At 40.3% G+C, this 21,161-nt stretch overlaps 1 protein-coding gene across 4 annotated transcripts in view; it reads left to right on the top strand.

The window, feature by feature from the left end:
• The window catches only part of LOC129181537 (transient receptor potential cation channel subfamily M member 1), a 50,229-nt gene that overhangs the window by 13,465 nt on the left and 15,603 nt on the right, over positions 1 to 21,161 (top strand). For 3 of the 4 annotated variants that reach the window (XM_054776869.1, XM_054776870.1, XM_054776871.1), the window contains 17 exons: positions 9,307 to 9,383; positions 10,498 to 10,693; positions 10,783 to 10,996; positions 12,518 to 12,642; positions 12,716 to 12,887; positions 13,203 to 13,377; positions 13,992 to 14,115; positions 16,426 to 16,498; positions 16,606 to 16,706; positions 18,478 to 18,654; positions 18,731 to 18,865; positions 19,114 to 19,164; positions 19,466 to 19,606; positions 19,694 to 19,723; positions 19,807 to 20,099; positions 20,331 to 20,559; positions 20,631 to 20,762. In XM_054776869.1, the coding sequence (XP_054632844.1) occupies positions 9,307 to 9,383; positions 10,498 to 10,693; positions 10,783 to 10,996; positions 12,518 to 12,642; positions 12,716 to 12,887; positions 13,203 to 13,377; positions 13,992 to 14,115; positions 16,426 to 16,498; positions 16,606 to 16,706; positions 18,478 to 18,654; positions 18,731 to 18,865; positions 19,114 to 19,164; positions 19,466 to 19,606; positions 19,694 to 19,723; positions 19,807 to 20,099; positions 20,331 to 20,559; positions 20,631 to 20,762 (2,445 nt within the window). The remainder of the gene's footprint in view (positions 1 to 9,306; positions 9,384 to 10,497; positions 10,694 to 10,782; positions 10,997 to 12,517; positions 12,643 to 12,715; positions 12,888 to 13,202; positions 13,378 to 13,991; positions 14,116 to 16,425; positions 16,499 to 16,605; positions 16,707 to 18,477; positions 18,655 to 18,730; positions 18,866 to 19,113; positions 19,165 to 19,465; positions 19,607 to 19,693; positions 19,724 to 19,806; positions 20,100 to 20,330; positions 20,560 to 20,630; positions 20,763 to 21,161) is intronic. The other variant, XM_054776872.1, reaches the window with a different exon arrangement.

Below are 21,161 nucleotides of genomic sequence, written 5' to 3'. Positions count from 1 at the left end.
TTGCAGGCAAAAATAGGGGAAAAAGATCTTTAGGAGAGAGAGTGTGTGCTGCGTAAACAACAAATTTAATAAATTAGCTGGCAAACCCAGCAAAAACTACACAAAACAAACCAACAAACCGAAAATAAAAAGCCCATAATTATCCATATCTTATTTCAATTTATGTTTTACTTGTTGAATTGTTTGGACACAAAACATGCCAAAATACTTTTAATAAGTTGCTTTAGAAATATAAATGACAATATTTACTTTTTTAAAATATATTTTTTTACATTTTGAAAATCATTTATATCTCCGATCATATTGGATCATTTGAGGGTAACGCAATCCGTTATTCCTAAAGGATCCTGGTAACTTTTAATGTAATCTAGAGCCTAGGTTCCTAAAGTGGGGTACACGTACCCCCAGGAGTACGCCAATTGACATAGGGGTTATGTGAATAAAAATGAAACAAACAAACAATTAGCGCCTAACTCTCTCAACTACGAGTGCGTCTGAAAGCCTCATGGCGCAAGGAGAAATACTACGATATTTTATTTACATCGGTGTTCCAACCCCCACACCGCGCAGCAGTGAAAACCTGTCACTGTGAGTGGGGCTTTATCGTTGGCTGTATGTATTTTTGTACTTTGGTTACTGCTTTATCATGATTGCATAACTTTCCCCTTCAATTTATGTGTCATCAACATATTCTGTTTAATGAAAACAAACAATCAAACAAACACAGATGTGTAAAAACACATTACTTTAAATTCAAAGTGAGCTTCCTTTTTGAAAGACAGACGTTGACTGAATGGTTAGCATTGGCAAAGACAGTTCATGTGGCAGGTTTGCATACATCACCGCAGACATGTATAGATGTTATTAATATTTGCATAATCCACGTCTTTTGGTTTGTTCTGTAACGCTTTTAGCACTGTTGTGGCTCTTATCTAAATAGGCCAACACGTTTAATGAGATTGTTGCTAAATATAAACGCAACAGATGTATGCAGCAGATGGTGTAAAAAGGTGATTTTCATTCACAAATTTTTCCCCGACATCAATTCCTATCAAGGCTTTATCTGCTACTTTCTATTTATTTAAATAATGCTTGTACAATACGTCACCATTTACTCTAGTTAGTGATGTTCCCACGATAGATTAAACTAGACTAGATTAGAAACAACTCTCAGTATTATTGAGTACAGTTCTTCAATTGCAGTGATGTACATATTGTTAAATTATTGTCTTAAAACATATTTCCAGTAACATCGATTGCTCACTTTTTCAACATAGTTCTCACATTTTAACAAACATGCTTTGTTTAATAAAGATCACATGTTAGTCAGCACATAATCTGCCGCGGATGACCCTTTAGCTTTTTCACTAAGAAACACAACCTTTAATGTTTGGCTATTATAAAAGAAATAAACTGAATCCATCCATAACGTCAAGCTGAGTCTACAATGAGCTGTAAATTGAGTCCTATTTCACAAATTATTTCCTGTTCAGACTTTACTATATGAATCCTCTCATTTCAAGTGTTTCACAATTTGTCCATTGTTTTAATGAGATCATATGACGGCATCAGGCTCCAGTCAGCAGAGAGCTGATGCTTGAGGCCGGAGGTAAGCGTATCGACTATGTAAGTCCTGTGAAAAGAACCGATGTGAGAACGTTCAACATGTTTTTTCTGTGTTTGATCAAAAATCAAATACCTAAACAAAATTGCAATGTAAGAAAAATGATTTTACACATCAAAGGTCCAAGCGAAGAGGATTCATTTGCTACCGTGGCTTTTGGAGGGCTTACTTATTGTACAATTACTATTCTTGTAGTACAGGGATGTCCAAAGTGCAGTCCGTAGGCTATTTGCAGCCCGCGGCTGTTTTTTTTATTGGCCCGCAGCACATTCCAAAAGTATAATTTCACAAGAACACTAAAAAAAAAAAAACAACAGCAAAAATGGAAAAATCAACAGTAATTTTACAAGAATAAAGTCAAAATATCAAAAGAAAGAAAAAGTCATATTTTGTTATAATGTTTGTAATAATATAATGAAAAATAATGTCATTTTAGTAGCATAATGTTTAAATATTAAAGAAAAAATCTAAACTTGTTAAAAGTTGCAATTGTTAAAAGTTGTAATATTATGAGAATGAGTATGAGTGTTGTTATGAGTAAGGAACAAATAAAGCTGTAATTTTGAACTTGTGTATGTATGAGTTGTTGGCAGTGTAATTTGGTATTCATGAGTCTGATGACAGAGGGGAAGAAGCTGTTTTTATGGCGGGAGTTTTTACTCTGAATAGAGCATAGCCTCGTGCCTGAGGGGAGAGGGACAAACAGATTGTGTCCAGGGTGAGAAGGGTCAGCCGTGATCCGGCCTGCACATCTCCAAGTCCTGGAGGCATGGGAGGCTGCAGCCCATCTCCTTCTCGGCAGAACACACAGTGTGTTGCAGTCTGGGCCTGTCCCTGGCAGTGCCCCAGCATACCACACGGCGATGGATGAGGTGAGGATGGACTCGATGAATGCCGTGTAGAATTGGTTGGCAGCTTGAGTTTCCTCAGTTACCAAAGGAATAACATCCTCTGCTGAGCCTTTTTGATGAGGAAGCTGATGGTCGGCTCCCACTTCAGGTCCTGGGTTATGGTAGTGCCCAGGAAGCAGAAGGAGTCCACAATGGAGATGGGAGAGTCCGTCAGAATGAGGGGGGAAGGAATGGTCTGTGACTTTCCTGAAGTTAGAATCATCTCCACAGTCTTCTGTGTATATGAGAATAGTCATAATATTATGGGAAAAAGGAAGAAAATTTCCAAGAAGAAAGTTTAAATAGTTGGGAAAAAAAAACCCAACAGCATCCATCCATCTTCTATGCCGCTTGTCCTCTAGGGTCGTGGGTATGCTGGAGCCTATCCCAGCTGACTTCAGGCAAGAGGCAAGGTACACCCTGGACTGGTCGCCAGCCAATCGCAGGGCACAAACAACCATTCACACTCACATTCATACCTATGGACAATTTAGAGTCACCAATTAACCTAACATGCATGTTTTTGGAATGTGGGAGGAAACCAGAGTACCCGGAGAAAACCTACCCACGCACGGGGAGAACATGCAAACTCCACACAGAAATGCCCAACAGAGATTCAAACCCAGATCTTCCCGATCTCCTGATCGTGTGGCCTACATGCTAACCACCGTGCGGCCAATAACAACAACAGAAATGGAAAAAACAGCAGTCATTTCATGAGAATAAAATCAAAATATTAAGAGAAAAAAGTTGTATTCTAATGAGCAAAAAGTCAAAATTTTACGAGAATAAACTCGTAATATTATGAGGAAAATAATCTCATTTTAGTAGCACAGAGTTGAAATATTAAAGAAAAAATGCATTATTTAAACTTGTAGTATTATGAAAAAGAAACAAAACTAAATAAAGTTGGCATTTTTCAAAAATTAGGTTCGTGAAAAAAATCATATTTACAGAAAGAAAATTTACAAAGATTATTTAAGAAGAAAATTGAAATATTTGGAAAATTTAAAAAACAGCAGCAATAATGGGAAAAAAGAGCAAAGTTCATACTAATAATGTGCGGATCGGGATCGGGAACACCGAGGTTTGAACCTCCCAGATTCCAAAAACATGCATGTTAGGTTAATTGGCGACTCTAAATTGTCCATAGGTATGAATGTGAGTGTGAATGGTTGTTTGTCTATATGTGCCCTGTGATTGGCTGGCTACCAGTCCAGGGTGTACCCCGCCTGTCGCCCGAAGTCAGCTGGGATAGGCTCCAGCATACCTCTGCGACCCTAATGAGGAGGAACAGTATAGAAAATGGATGGATGGATCACAAAACTGAGATGCAGTTTTTTCTTGAAAACATCTTATCTTCATGTGTTGCTTTACAAAAAAATCAAAGTGGCCACGCTTGCATCCTGTTCTGTTTTAGGACTGGGTGGATCATTCCCCGAATGAACATAGATACCTGGGGCATGAACGTTAACAATGTATGCATCAGTCATCTCGAAGCTGTGGCGACAGCTGTGATGTATGGCGGTGTAGTGGGTGGGGGGTGGCTTTCAAACTTCCTTGGGGTCGTCAGGTGGGCACCCTCCTTCCTTGGTGTTTTAATGGCCCACAGAGGATGAGTTAGGCAGTGAGAAACCGACATGGGTTCAGCCACTGCCCCGCCGTCCCCCGTTCCCCTCACATTGAGGTCAGGGCAGGAAGGGGGAGGTGCTCGACAATGTATTATTGAGATGTAAAGTTGAGGTGTAAACTTAAACTCGGGACTTCCAAAGATATCTAGATACAATACGCCTGACTTTGAGCTGTGGCAAAGCTGTGGTGATGTGTGGCGACATCGTGGGTGGGGGGTGGGTTTCAAACGTCATTGGGGTCGTCAGGTGGCCACCCTTCTTCATAGGTTTTTCAATGATAGGTCCCTGACACCTCAAGAGAGGTCATCGGCAACATCCTTTCATTTTACAGTGTCTGGCCTTCGGTGGAAAAAGTTTGGACACCCCTGGTATTGTATAATTATTTATTGTATTATTACTCTTTCCAATGATTAATGGCTTATTAAGGGCAAATTGTTACTTTTAAAAAAAAATAAATCATGATGGTTATGACTATGTTAATAATGACATCATAAACCAGGTGTGGGGAATCTTTTGTCCCCTGGGGGGCATACTAAATTCATTAAAAAACGTGATGCAACACTACAATAAGCATTTATTTGTATATTTTATAGAGAGATGTGAGCTTTATATAACCTTCCCTCTGGGGTTTTAATCGTTTTTAGAAAAGCATGGTGTGCCGGAACTCGTGTTCTTGCTGCCATATCTTGCCAGTGGGCCGTGGCTTCCCCACCCTCGTTCTAAATACTTCATCAGTTAAACAGTTAAACAGTTGCCAACTGCAGAGGTGGAATATTGCACTTAAAACACAAAAGTACATGTCTTTTAAAAATACACTAGTGTAAAAGTAGCCATTTCCAAAAAATATACCGTACTCAGAGTAAAATTGTACTTGCTTAAGACTTAATTACTTGCAGAATGCAGATTGCAAAAGATTGCAATAAAACTGCAACAACAGGTTCCAGGCGCGTTATTAATCACGGTAAATTCAATTATGTAATGAACTGAATTTAAAATGTGGTAAATTACAATACATTACATGCAATTACAAAATTTCACTCACATTTCTTAAGAAATGACTTACAGCAAGTAATTAATAAGCAGTGTATAAACTATCTGCACAATAAATGCTCATTGTAAAGTGTAAAGACACATCCACGTGTGTGGTGTGCCTTAGGTGCGACATTCCTCGTGGGCACACAGAGCAGCAGCTTTAAAACGTGTCTTATGACATTGGCATCTACCAGCGGGGCTAATCAGTGACATGTTGCTCTCATGTGACGCCTAACTGGCCGCTAACTGGATTTTCAAACCCAGGATGACAATTCAGCGCATTTACTAAAAAATAAATAAATTTAAAAAAAACAGTTCACAGTTCATGCTAATTTGTTCACCACAAGCTCGAATCTCGTGGGTGTGACACTCATGTACCCCACCCGCCCTCCCACAAGTACAAGCCCGGTAAAAGACGGCTTTTCATTCGGGCCCTCGTGGGATCCACCATGGGTCTGAAATATTCCTTAAACAGTAAAGGATTCCACATGGGTTTCCTTCCCGTCACGCCACATCAGACTCCAAACACGCTCCCATTGAGTAGCAAAGCCAAGCAATTAGTGGCTTTTATCTTCAACCCTGGTGACATCACATTCCACACTGGACCCCCCCCAAAGCCTTTATGATCCATTTCATAAGCCTGGTGACCACATCAGGCTTATTCTCAACAAATACATTCTTTTCACTTATCAATCACCTTTCCTTATGTATGTTACACTGAGCAGATAAAGAAAAAGCCTTCACAAATGTGTACATTTTTACTTGGTAGTGATTAAGACGTCACTGCAGTGGCCCATATTGGCTGTGATCTCCTTTCTCACTAAGCTGTGTGGGTCATGAGACCCAGCCCATGTGATGCTAGCACAATAAGGCGTGTATGGTGGAATATATACATGAGAACAGTGTGGATCTTTCATAAAACACCGTTACATTGTTCATTATGTTGGATTTAATGATCTTTTAGTGTCATGCTGCAATGCCGCATCAGTCCAGCTATATACAGTTCATATAAAACTAAACACAAAAAGTAAGGACATTTTTTAAAAATTACTTATACCTTTGGAAAGCCTGTTTATTACAGGAGGAACGTGCATTTGTGGGATGTGGCGCAGAGCTGAGAATGGGGTTGCGCCCATGAAACAATTGCCAACACCTTACCGGCATATTTCTGTTGCTATTCACTCTTGTACTGAGCTTCTGGTAGGCACCTGATTGGCAGCACCTGTGAGCATGGGCCCTGCTACAGTGGTCAGTACCATCTTGCAGTTTTTCTGCCACTATTTTTTAATTTCCAGCAAAAAGATACCCATTGACCAAGTAAAAGCCTTTTTTATAAAAAAAAACAAAAAACGACATAATAATTATTAACCGTATCATTTTATTGAATTATTAATTAATTACCACAAAATAAGGTAACTATATAATGATACATACAGAATATAATTTTTAAAATTTTTAATGAATGAATGAATAATTAAAAATATAAGATAATATTAACTGTATTGTAAATTATCATATAGTTTGGACTGTTTTCTTAATTATTCATCAGTGCAGCATGTAAGAAATCAATATCTATTAAAGATATTTAAAAATGTGCCCAGAAAAACAGTGAGAGAAATGTCAGTCCTCACACAGTGATCCATTGTCATATCCTGTTTTCCTATAATGCTGCATCATTCCACCTCATCAGATTATGAATATAGATTTAAGAATATTTTAAAAAGCTCATGTGCGCAGAAAACCGGCAAGAGAAATGTCAATCCTCCCCAATCCTCACAAATGTCCCATTGTGACATTGTGTCGACTGTTTGCTAAATACAGCATGTTTGGAATGAATGTTGTTTATTGTGTGGAGGCTCGGCTGTCTTAATTCTTGTTAATTTGTTTGGTGTGACACAGTGTGATTCGCCAGTATATCCAAATCTTCAAGGTTTTTTTTTTTTTCCTTCCAAGCACTTGGAGGCAGCTCTAACAAGGCAGCTGCTTGCTCTCAGGATTTGGATTTTAATTGCTGTGCTTAATGAGTTTAAGTAAACTGAAATAACTGCGTCACGGTGGCCAAACTCCTCTAAAAGTACATTTTTGGTTTTTAATTTACACACAGTGTACCCCTAGAACAAGACCACAGAATGGCTGGTTAGTTTTGTGTAGATGCGTGCTCTCCGTCTTTTTTTCCACACATGCTCAAAGTGCTTAACCATAAAAGGAACTCTGGTCGACCCTATTCACTTGAGGAAGACTTTGCACTAACTTGCAGCTCAAATGCCTTCATCTTCCTATTTAAGCAAGCACCGCAAAGCCCTTGATAACTTGAAATAGTCTTAATTACTCCAAAAGGTCCATAGGTGACAAACAGGGTGCATTTTCACACACTGTCCAAAAATAATAAATCACTAGATGTTAGCGAGAGGAGGACATTGAGTGACTGTTATCATTCCCTGCACCAAAATAGTGGAAATAGAGATTAGCTGCAATTAGTATTGCGTGACCTTGCCCCCAACTGGAGAGCAGTCATGTCTTAACAGGGCGCCTTCTAAAAGAATGCCTGCATCCAATTCTCTCAATTATGCAAATTTGGGCTGAAATCAAAGTGGCTGGGAGTGGGGGATGAGAGGAAGGGGTGCTGAAAAGTCTTGAAGCAACAACTCTCCCCGCACAAACAAAAATGATCTTCCACACTGCTGAGAGGGTAATGCCAAGAAAAAGAGTTTGAATAAATTGGGAGATTAGACGCCGCTTATCAAAGTAGATGTATTGTGCCTTGTTCAAGCTCAGGGTGAAAATTCCCTGCGGGCATGGGGAAGGGGGTCATGGGACTCCCAAAAGGATTACCTTGAACTGGAGTCATGAGACTGAGGCGAACAAAGAGCCTGCTCACATGCTCATCATATTAGCTGGCCCTCATAAAGTGAACAAGTGTCATGTCCTGTGGGATTCAGTGAGGCAGCAGCAGCAGCAACAGCAGCAGCTCGCTTTTCACCACATCCTCAGAGAGGCAACTCTGCATGCTTGGCCCGACCTTTTTACGTAAGTGGATCTATTGCAAAACCTTATTTTCAATCATTTTGTTTTAGATTTTTGACATAACTTGGAGCTGCGGCCCGATGGCAAAAGTAGAAAATAGTTAGAAAGTGAATTTATTTGTGGGTTAGCTCCAGGTTTTATTCATACATACTAACACTACATCATTGACTAATAGAAATACTGTGCGAAATTATTGCACTATTTAGATTTTGTTTTGTGCAAAAAAGAAAATGTAGTTTGTATTGGAGAATTCAATACTTTCTCTGTATCTCCTGTTGGCAAAAATGCATTAATTAGATTACAGTTTTTCTTTAATTATTTGTTTTATTTTATTTTTTTTTAATTACATCATGCAGAATGTGTCTTTTTTTAAATACTCTTACTGATTACTATTACTGGTACTTATTAGGTACTCACTATTGCAATAAACCATACTGCAATACATTGAATTATATTTCTATTTATACATTTAGCATTATGAGACATAAACTATACCAAATGCTCTCTCAGTTAAAAGTCACATTGTTAGCTTTTAAATGTCAAGAAAAAGCTATTATTATTGGACAGTTGAATAAGGAAGTCCACTTTTGATGCATGAGGGCATTTCCTGGGACCAAAACAGCACAACAGTAGCAGTACTGTGTTATAATTACAGACGTCTTGTGATTCCTTATCATAAGACATCCCTTAAGAAGCCATCTGTGGTGTTTTTTAGTCACACTCACATGACATCAAGTTATATAGAAAACACTTTTGTTTGGTAAATGTGTTCAAGCCAATGAAGCAAAACAATGTTCCTGTTTTTCCACTGTTTTCACAGCCCCCGCCAACGCTTTCCTGGAAAGCTGAGCTCCCGTTGCCCTACTCTTAATTAGTCATTCACGCTCTACAATGGCTGTCACACAAACTTTGCTTTCAACTAAGGTTATTTTCTGCTCTGAGCTTGGAAACACATCAAGGGAGGAGCAATCAGAAGCAGTTGTTGGACACAGTGTGCGGTCGACTGCTATTGTGTTGTGATGATTCTCGGTAGCTGCTTCTCCTGTGACACTGAGTGACGCAAACACTTCGTCTTTTTCTTTCTTTCTTTCTTTTTCTGTCTCAGGCCCAGCGAGTTTGGATTGAGAGGACTTTTGTGAAGAGAGAATGTATTCACATCTTTCCAACTAAGGACACCACCAGGTAATTGTGTCTTTAAAAAAAAAACAAAACAACATAATTTACTTTGCAAAAACTTCAAACTTCATTATTTTTAGGTATTATTAAATGTTCAAATTCCTAACATCCATTAACACTCATTCCTATTGTCCACTATTATTACACGTACAAGCACTTTAACTTCTTTTTTTTACATCTTGAAATTAAGACCAGATTAGACTAGATAGTACACAGTATACACTAAACCATCCATCTATTTTCTATGCCGCTTATTCTAATTAGGGTCGGGGGTATGCTGGAGCCTATCCCAGCTGCCTTCAGGCGGGGTATAACCTGGACTGGTTGCCAGCCAATCGCAGGGCACGTATAGACAAACAATCACGCTCACATTTATACAATTTCGAGTCGCCAATTAACCTAACATGCATGTTTTTTGGAATGTGGAGAAAACCCTCGCACTCACGGGGAGAACATGCAAACTCCACACGAGATGCCCAGGTGCAGATTTGAACCCAGGTCTTCCCGATCTCCTGACTGTGTGGCCAACATGCTAACCACTTGGCCACCGTGCAGCCGTATACACTAACCCTTATGTGTAAATTGGATGAGCCCAGAGTATACCATAACCTCTGTGTATAGCCGGCCATGCCCATATTATACTTTAACCATAGGTTCATTAACCATATACATTAACCATGAGCTGAAAACCAGACTACCCCAGAATATACCTGAACCATACGGGCTAAACATGCGACTATTTCAAAAACACCCTGATCCTGAGGTCTAAACCGGTGTAACTCTGAATATACCTTAACTTCAGGGTATATTAGACAAGCCTAGTATATACCCTAATGTAAACCATGGGGCAAAAACTGTCCAGTCCCCAAAAGTACCTTAAAACTGACGCTAATTTATGTATCAGCAACCCCATAATACAGCAAATACTAGTCTTAACTCCTGTATTCAACTGGACTACCCGAATATCCAAGGTACAATTTATACGCAGTAGCCAATATGCATTTTAAGGAGAAGAGTCAGTCCACACAAGGAGACAAGACAACAGCGTCATTGCGCATTGAGTCTTCCCATGTGATTCCCATCTGACTTGAGAGGTCTTGTCATCATGTGTTCCGTGTAGATGTGCATGCGGTCAGCTGACAACGCAACACGTGGCTATTCCTCCTGGCGCCAACTCTCTGGAGGAGGCTCACCAGCTAGTGCAGATCGACACACCGAAGGATAAATGGAGCGTGATCAAGCACACCAGGACCTATCCGACGGACGCCTTCGGTGTGATCGAGTTCCAGGGCGGAGGGTTCATCAACAAGGCCATGGTGAGGGAAAGTTCCTCAAACACAACACAAATGGTGAAATGGTTTGGAAACACCGTGAACTCTAACTCTTCCAATGTTCTCCATGCCAGTACATCCGTGCCTCGTACGACACAAAACCCGACAACCTTCTGCATCTGATGGTGAAGGACTGGCAGTTGGAGCTTCCCACACTACTCATCTCCGTGCACGGTGGCCTCCAGAACTTCGACCTGCAGCCCAAACTCAAGCAGGTTTTCGGCAAAGGCCTGATTAAAGCCGCCGTCACTACGGGTGCATGGATCTTCACTGGTGGGGTCAACACTGGTAAGGGATAAATTGCTTCCTGTTGACTTCACAAATAACTGCTAGTGACATTAGAAGATTACCCAATCACTCATTACATAATGCTGCTTTGTCAGCCCTTTGTGACATTGTGACAGGTTTATGCACTATAATTAAGAGCTTTTGTAGGGCACAATTCATCATGTATGGTAAGCTGTGGGCCGTTTGGGTGCTCATAACACTGAGTTTTACGTCAGCCCATACCTTTCTAGACCACCTTTACTGTTTTTTACAGTTGGGGTACACCCTGGACTAATCAACTGTCAATCACAGGGCACACATAAACAGCCATCCACACTCACATTCACAACAATGGACAATTTAGACCATGGGTGTCCAAACCTTTTCCACGAGGGCCGCATACTTCATAGCGATGGTTTAATTTTTTTTGAACATACATACAAGTTACATTGGAATAAAAGGGTTAATAGTTAATTGGATGATGAGTGAGTACAGAAGATGTACTCACAAGAAACCAAGAATTAGTAAGTAGTAAGTGCAAGAGGGATTAGACATAGCATGGTATGGACACATTGGTTCAGGACTCTTCTTCCTTGTACTTTGTATCCATCAACTTCTACTTAAAAGTCACAGGATACAAGGCCCCCTTTGATATTTATATTTTTGTTATATTTTGTAAAATGGTTAAACAAAACATCCAATATTACAGACAAAGCTTTGTGTTATTATTTGTTAACAGTATCAACATCCAAGCTTTTTCTCTTTACATAGTGTCTTTAGCTATATTTTCCACATTTAAAAAACAAATGTGGAAATTCCACAAATAAAAAACAAGCCGCAGGCCGACAAAGGCCCCCCGACCGCGCTTTGGACACCCCTGGTCTAAATGAAGAATGAAGAAACGTGTTCTACTAAAAACTGCTAGTGCATTGGTTTGTAACTGCTTAGCATCCATGCACTGACTGCTTATTAATGTATAAGTTATTGAACGATTTGCATTTCACATAAAAAAGTGGACATGTGTTGCTTTTGTTGCTCAAATCATTAGAAAAATTGAACAAGACCGACAGTGTAGCCTATGGGGCAAAGCGTTGTCTCGGCTAATTAGGCCCAAGCCGAGCCCCTCTGTTCATAACGATGTTTCAGCACCTGCCAGCCTGCGTCTTGACTCGGCATACATTCTTTTGGCTTAAGCTATCACCCGTGAAAGGGGAGTAATGTCATAGCTCTCGCTCGTAATCTTGCGTCTCTTTGGTTCCACAATTTCTGCTTAACCTGAGCAATTCTTATTCTGTGGTCGCTTTCCTTGTGGAGGCTGTGCTTTGTTCAAGACAGTAGCTCCACCTAGTGTTTAAACCAAAAAGTACAAAAAAGTTGAGTACATATTACGCGCGGACCATAGTTAATTATATTTTTAGATTTTGATGGGGGCCAGTTGAAAATGTATGGCGAACTGCATACCGCCCACGGGCCAAATGTGGACACTTTAGATGCCCTTGATTTAGAGTCTCCAATTAACCTGACATCCTCCTTCCAACTAAGGTGTGATTCGTCATGTGGGAGACGCCCTAAAGGACCATTCCTCCAAGTCACGGGGGAAAGTGTGTGCAATCGGAATAGCCCCGTGGGGAATCCTGGAGAATAAAGAGGACCTCATTGGAAAAGATGTGAGCATTCATTGCCGTATCCATGAAGCCTTTCGTTGAGAACAAGCTAATGAAGTCTTCTCCTTCTTCCCAGGTAACCCGACCCTATCAGACGATGGCCAACCCACTGAGCAAGCTGGCAGTGCTCAACAGCAGCCACTCGCACTTCATCCTGACGGACAATGGCACTTGCGGCAAGTACGGATCTGAGGTCAAACTGCGCCGCCTCCTGGAGAAGCACATCTCACTGCAAAAGATCAACACCCGTGAGTTGCGCCGTCATGCAGAACACAGGGCGACTATAAGCGTGCTTCATCATCCTGTCATCTATTACTTGGTGTTGTTGGGGGGTATTTGTGGATGGAGAGCTTCCTCTGTGACCTATGGGCTTCCCTTTGTCATCCTATGCCTGGATCTCGGTTAAGGCAGGGACAGCAAAGGGATGCTCAGCTGTCACCACAGACTTCACTCCCTCCTTCCTCCTTCCTCTGTGGCCTTCTGTGTGACCTCACATCCCACAAGTTCTCTCATGGACGGACATACAGCTCTGAAAAAAACACTTGTTACTGTATGTTTTCCAGGTTTGGGCCAGGGCGTACCGCTGGTGTGTCTGATCGTGGAAGGCGGTCCTAACGTTATCTCCATCGCCTTGGAGAGTCTGAGAGACGAGCCTCCCATTCCAGTGGTGGTGTGCGACGGCAGTGGCCGCGCCTCTGACATCATTTCCTTTGCACACAAGTTCTCAGAGGACGGAGGGTGAGATTTTCATGGATAGGCATAATCTAATCAATTATGAATTGAATGAATTGTTGATTTTTTTACATCTTGAAACAATTGAAGAAAATAGAGTGCACTACGTATTATTTACAGGAACCAGGAAGCTGTACTTGGTTTAATGGGACCTTTTTCTTTTGTTGTTGAAAATAAACACACTGACCTGAGAATAAATAATAATTTTAAGAAATAAACTTAATGACAATTTTTGAATATAATTCAATGAATAATTAGATAATTGATAATGATTGATAATTAAAGAACCTACTGTTCTTAGTACACTTTAAACAATATACATTTGCATAAATACATCTTTTTTATTTTATTATTTAATACATTTCAGAAATTTATGAACAACTTTTTAAATAAAAAAAAGTATTTATCTATTATATTAAGTTTTAAAATTTACTGAATATTATTGCATAAAAATAAACATTAAAATAATAATAATACAATGAATGAAAATAAAAAATAATGACTAATTGATGAATATTCTGTGTATAGTCAGTAGGAAATGGGTTGAACTCTCCATCCCTATAGTGCTTTTAATTTCCTCATGCATAAACCTTGAATTTGTATCAAATCTTCTCTTCCAGACTTGTCAACGACGACGTGCGCGACCAACTCTTGGTGACCATTCAGAAGACTTTCAACTACAGCAAAAGCCAGTCGCAGCAAATCCTGCTTATGGTGATGGAGTGCATGAAGAAGAGGGAACTGGTGAGTAAGGGATTAAAGAGTGGGAAAAAAAAACAATGAAATCTGTTTTTGCTGCATTTGAAGTCAATAAACATGGAAGCCACACATTCCAGTCTCCATCTCTTATTCATCCGCTCATTTCAATTAACATATTGAATCAACGTAATCCCACCACTTGCTTGTCATTCCTCCTCCTTGTGGTGCCCATGTGTGGAATGTGGAATAATCCACAGCTTTACCGTATGTGTGTGCGCACCATCATCATCCATCGGGCACAAGGTTGACCCTAACCGCATCAGCACACTCTGAAGATGGTGCTAAGAGATAGTGCTTTAATCCCACAGCGATTCTCCAAAGCGTCCACGTGAAGTACTTGTTGGCTACATGAAGGCGGCAGCATTGGGAATAAAGTGATGTGATTAGTTTAATCTGCACACTTTATACATTGGAGTTGGTAAGATCCAAGTACACTACTTAGCGGGGGGCTCCCGCTTTCACCCAGTCACAGTAAGCATGCATCACACAGATGGAAGATCCATCTCCATAATCCCCCAACCAGGTTCCTCTCAGCCCAGAGTGCTATCATATCACCAGAGACCCTCCATCATCTGACCCTCACGTATTAGACCGCCTAATGCCCTCGCACACCCACATAAGCAACTTAAACTGCTTTTTTTGTTTTACATAAATCACCACCACCACCACATTTGCTTTCATATGAGACCTAGACAATGTGACACAACTATGCTCTTAGTTTAAAAGTGGCATGACCTGCAGATGAATCACTGTCTGGTCACACAACTTAAGCTCTTCATCCTAAATGCAATCCCTAGTGAGCAGCTGGCAAATTAAAAAAAAGCACTTTTACATGGTGACGCAACATTTGACCAAATAGTTAACGTTTTTGCATACTGCAGCATTTCCACCTCCATTGCTGTCAACCTAATCCCGTTAACTCCATCGTGACAAATTGATAAATTAGCGTCTTGTGCTCCAAAGGTCAAGTGCCAGGCAATGAGAAATAACAAACAATCTGCCATTATGACATGTGATGGCCACGTGTGCTTCTTTACACTGATTTGATTTAGCCTTGAAACATACCAGGAAAAAAATTCCATGGGAATTTCAATGCATCTTAACGGTAAAATAAGAACAAACAATTGGAAATACGTTCCATTCATTTTTCATGTTTTTTGTTGTTACGCAAAAAAACTTGTACGGTGGAGCCTTTGAAGAAAAATGGCCCAATTTGGAGTTCAGCCAAAAACATTTGCCTCAAAAGTCCAGCAAACTTGAGTTCAAATCATTGTAATGCAAGATGTAGCAAATCTTCATCTTACTGAGCATCTAAATGATTAACTCCACATGATTTATTTTTCACTTTCAATTTTGGCTTTTTTTGATGCCATCATATAGGGTACCATTTATTATGAACAGTAAAAAATAGGATGATAACCATAGAACATGAACTAAAACCTATTGCGACATCGGAAAGAGACTAACTGCATAGTACGAAATGTACAATACAATTAATTAAACATCAATTTCACCTAGTAGATGCTAATGTAAAGAGTATGTAGATGAAAGCCAATAGCCTTCAGTAAAATTACACCCCTTGGGGTTAATAATGTGTCAAAATGCAATGGAGCACGTGCTACTGTAGCAAACATGTAATACAGAAGTCCTCAAAGTTTTATAATCATTAGACAAATGGTCCGTGACTTATGGCCCATTAGTTGCCAAGTCCCGAGTGTGGCTCTGTAAATACATTTTGCTTTGCTGCGGTCATGTTTTTCAACCAATCTTGCTCAGATTTTACTCTCCCAAATTTTGTGGTGATTCACATAAACAACTTAAAGTTACAGCGTGTGTTTTGTAGAGTGCGTTGAGCTGTATGAGCAATGTCAAGTCAGTCCGACTGATGGGGTAAAACTTTGGGGTTTAATAACAGCTCCGACATGTGGTGTATTTGTCAGCAAAGTAATAGCACAAGCAACACAGCCGTGGTGCATGTGTTGACAAATTTTCACCCTTTAGTGTGCAGTGGATCAGGAGAAGAAAAGTTAGCTTCTGAAAACACAGACATACAGTACAGTCATATGGCTAATGACTAGAATATCATCTGCCAAGAAAAGGCACATTGTTCCTGCACTCAAAACATGTTTTTGTAGCACCAGCAATGCTTATCAAGCACCACAAGGTGACAGTATCGTTTGCTTATATTTTAGTGTTATTTAGTTTCATGAAACAGTGGTTATTTTCTTTTTACACTTGGATGACAGATATACCAATGTATAAAAATGTTTTTTCTTATTTCTTCCTCACAAACAGATCACAGTTTTTCGAATGGGTTCAGAAGGGCAACAAGACATTGAAATGGCCATTCTTACTGCCTTGTTGAAAGGTACGATCACTTACACTATAGCAACAATACTGCATGTGCAGCCTGCTATGAGTGTTACACGCATTCGTTCACTTCCGTCTCTACCGCTTTTGTTTATGTCCCATCAGGCACCAACGCTTCAGCAGCCGACCAGCTCAGTTTGGCTCTGGCCTGGAACAGAGTGGACATTGCTCGCAATCACATCTTTGTCTATGGACATAATTTACCTGTAAGTGCTGCTTGGCTTCATATTAGTGTCAATTCGTCATTCCGAATGACTGCATTGCAGTTTTGATTGCAGGATTTGCAGTGTAATAAAAGGTGGTTCTGCGGAATTTCCAATTTAAAAAAAAAGTAATTAAAAATATATGAAAACATGCTCTGAATAAGAGATTTTAAAATAATTCATTTTAAAAATTGTGTTTTTTGACCCTGTCAGAGATCACACAAATATAATACCGTACTGTACTGTAATTTTGCTGTGAAAAAGTGTTTGCCCCCTTACTGATTTCTTATTTGTCACACATAAATGTTTCAGATCACCAAACAAATTTAAATATTAGTCAGTGACAACACAACTGAACACAAAATGCAGTTTTTAAATGAAACTTTTTATTATTAAGGGAGAAAAAAATCCAAACCTACATGGCCCTGTGTGAGAAAGTGATTGACTTTTAAACCCCTAAACTGTTTGGGCCACAATTAGGAGAAAGAAGCGTTTTCAATAACGTGTAATGAGTCTCTTACAGCGCTGTGGAGGAATTTTGGCCCACTCATCTTTGCAGAATTGTTGTAATTCAGCCACATCGGAGGGTTTTTGAGCATTAACTGCCTTTTTAAGGTCATGCCACAGCATCTAAATAGGATTCACGTCAGGACTTTGACTAGGCCACTCCAAAGTCTTCATTCAGTTTTTCTTCAGCCATTCAGCCAGGTGGACTTGCTGGTGTGTTTCGGATCATTGTCCTGCTGCAGAGCCCAAGTTGGTTTCAGCTTGAGGTCACGAACAGATGGCCGGACATTCTCCCTCAGCAGAATTCATGGTTCCATTTATCACAGCAGGTCTTCCAGGTCCTGAAGCAGCAAAACAGCTCCAGACCATCACACAGCCACCACCACATTTTACTGCTGGTATGATGTTCTTTTTCTGAGTTACTTTTACGCCAGATGTAATGGGACACACATCTTCCACATCTTCCACATCTTTTGTCTCGTCAGACACAGTATTTTCCCAAAGGTCTTCAAATTTGAGATGAGTCTTAATGTTCTTTTTGTTCAGCAGTGGTTTTAATCTTGGGCCATTTTTGAACAGTGTCTTTCTTATGGTGGAGTCATGAACTTAACTGAGGCAAGTGAGGCCTGCAGTTCTTTGGATGTTGTTGTGGGGTCTTTTGTGACCTCTTGGATGAGTCGTTGGGGTCATTTTGGTTGGCTAGCCACTCCTGGGAAGGTTCACCACCTTTGGTTTGTGGATAATGGGTCTCACGGTGGTCCGCTGGAGTCCCAAAGCTTTATAAATGTAACCTTTTCCACTTGAACTCTGGTGTGATAAACCACAGTTTATCACAAGTTAAGTTATGTTTTAACGGGGGGGGAGGGCAATCACTTTTTAACACAGGGCCATGTAGTAGGTTTGGGTTTTTTTCCCTTAATAATAAAAAGTGTCATTTCAAAACTGCCTTTTGTGTTCATTTGTGTTGTCAGTGACTAATATTTACATTTGTTCGATGATCTGAAACATTTAATTGTGACAAACATGCAAAAAAAAAAAAGAAATCAGGAAGGGGGCAAACACTTTTTGACACCACTCTCTATACATATATGTTTATTATTGTGCCTGTAGCCTACAGGAGAGGATCACAATATTAGAAACACCTATTAGTATGATGCAGTTCTACAGCACAATAAACTGTAGCTGTGCCTAATGTTTTGGCCGGTGAGTTCAAAGTATGATGTTTCAACAAAGATGGAGCCACAGCTTTCTTGTACTCCTTGCCCAGCCGGCAGGTGCCATCGCCAACACTACAACCACAATGGCCCCGACTCAAGAGAAGCAGAAGAGTCCCTCCAGTGCCCCTCGCAACAAAACCAGAGGAAAGAAGGGGAAGGGTAAAGGAAAGGCTAAGCCCGAAATTCCAGAGGAAACAGATCCAAGGAAACTGGAGCTGATTCGTTGGGTAAAACTGGACTTGGGTAAAAAAAAAGAAAAAAAGATTGATTTGTAAGTAAGAATTATGATCCTATATATTACAGGTGAATTCCCTGGAACAGGGCATGATGGATGCTCTGGTGCTGGACAGAGTGGACTTTGTCAAGTTGCTTTTGGAGAATGGTGTCAATATTCACCACTTTCTTACCATTCCGAGACTGGAGGAGTTATACAACACGGTGGGACTAATATAATGCTGTATAGTGATGACACTGTACGGTACAAATCTAATATATTTTGTGTTTACAAAGCTAATAATGCATAGTTTTGAAAAAGTATGATTTAACAATTGGTATTATTGTGGTTGTAGTTTGCATTACGTCATACTGAGAGCCACCGACTAAGGTTGTGCAGGTGTACCTAATAAAGAGACCTGGTGGATATGAAAGGCACTCTTAACTGAACATGCTCTTTTTTCTTCTATCAGAAACTTGGCCCTGCTAATACTCTGCATGCTGTAGTTAGAGATGTCAAAAAGGTAAAATGATGTTGTCCTATAAGGTTATTTTATTTATTTATTTGCTTGTTTTTATTGATTTATTTTTATATTTTTCATCAAATGTCCTAGAGGAGGTAATTTTATTTCATATTTGGGGAATTTTGGGGGAGTCACATTTATTATTTATTTAGTTTTTTTTATTTGGGGGTCGGGGGTGTCTAATTTGTGTTCTTTTACATGAAAAAAGGTCAAATGAGCCCTGGCAGGTTATTTTTTTTCCCATTATTATTACTATTATTATTATTTTTCCTTTTACATGTTACATTTGATATTTTTGCAGGGAAACCTTCCCCCAGATTACCAGATCACTTTGATTGACATTGGCCTGGTGCTGGAGTACCTTATGGGCGGAGCTTACAGGAGCAATTACACCAGGAAGGCTTTTCGAAACCTCTACAATAATTTGTATGGACTAAAAAGGGTACGCGTGGGGGCGTAATGAATTAAAACGGCAGTGAGTCATTTATCTGTTTGATACTAATGAGCGTGTGTTGTTCTGTATCGTCAGCCCAAAGCTTTAAAGCTCCTCGGGATGGAGGTGAGGCAACTTTGCAGCTAAACACTCATAATTTAATAACAATAAAAATATGGAACAGTATATATATTCTTCCTGTTTGGTAGGATGATGAACCTCGATCCAAAGGCAAGAAAAAGCCGAAGAAGAAAAAGGAGGAAGAGGTGGAAATTGACGTGGATGACCCAGAGGTGTGTCGCTTCAAGTATCCCTTCCATGAGCTGATGCTGTGGGCGGTCCTGATGAAGCGCCAGAAGATGGCGCTCTTCCTCTGGCAGCGTGGAGAAGAGGCCATGGCCAAAGCCTTGGTGGCTTGCAAGTTGTTCAAAGCCATGGCTCACGAGTGCTCTGAGAGCGAGCTGGTGGACGACATCTCTCAAGACCTGGAGAACAACTCGAAGTTAGTATCTCTATAGTATCTCACATATTTATATCATATTCACTGGAATCCAAGAAAAGAAAAAAGTTGGGATGTCTTATATTCAAGGTCTAGAGATGTATACATGCAAAAACCCTTGTGGTGCCAAGCAACTTCTCCCCAAGCCACCTGTAACCTGGGGAGAGGCAGAGAACCGCTGGTCATGTGACTAACTGTGTTTCAATACAGTATATCATCTTTTTAACTTCACAGAGAATTTGGCCAGCTGGCCTACGAGCTGCTGGACCAGTCGTACAAGCACGACGAGCAGGTGGCCATGAAGCTGTTAACCTACGAGCTGGTCAACTGGAGTAACTCCACCTGTCTGAAACTTGCCGTGGCTGCCAAGCAACGAGACTTCATCGCACACACGTGCAGCCAGATGTTGCTCACCGACATGTGGATGGGCTGCTTGAGGATCGGCAAGAACCCAGGCCTCAAGGTCCAAGGTCTTATTGCACAGGACTTGGTCAAAACATTATATTTACGTCCTCCTGTTTTTTAAACCTACAGGTCATTTTGGGAATTATCTTCCCTCCGCTGATTCTGCTGCTGGATTTCCGTATTGGAGATGATGTATCCTACGTTGCACCCGGAGGCAAAGAAGAGGGAAAAGACAAAGATGACGACACCAAATCCAGCAAGGTTTTGCTTCATCCTAATGTAAAACAGTCAAGGGACAGTACTATTGAAATTACACCTGAATATACTGTAGAGTAGTCAGTGTACAGCATCTGTAGCAGTACAGGTATATACTGTATGCACTAGCCACTGGAAATAAGTCAACACACAGCCTTTATTGCCCAAATAGCTGGCAACACAAGTGAGTACACCTCACAGTGAACATGTCCAAAATGTCAATATTTAGTGTGAGCACCATTGTTATATACCACTGCCTTAATCCTCTTGGGCATGGAATTCGCCAGAGCTGCACAGGTTGTTACTGGAATCCTCTTCCACTCTTCGCTGGTGGAGTTGGTAGATGTTACACACCTAGCACTCCTCTACAGTCATGGCCAAAGGCTTTGAGAATGCCACAAATAT

This window comes from Dunckerocampus dactyliophorus, chromosome 5, assembly GCF_027744805.1.
Source record: "Dunckerocampus dactyliophorus isolate RoL2022-P2 chromosome 5, RoL_Ddac_1.1, whole genome shotgun sequence".
Lineage (NCBI taxonomy): Eukaryota > Metazoa > Chordata > Actinopteri > Syngnathiformes > Syngnathidae > Dunckerocampus > Dunckerocampus dactyliophorus.
This window is presented reverse-complemented; position numbering and strand designations above follow the sequence as displayed.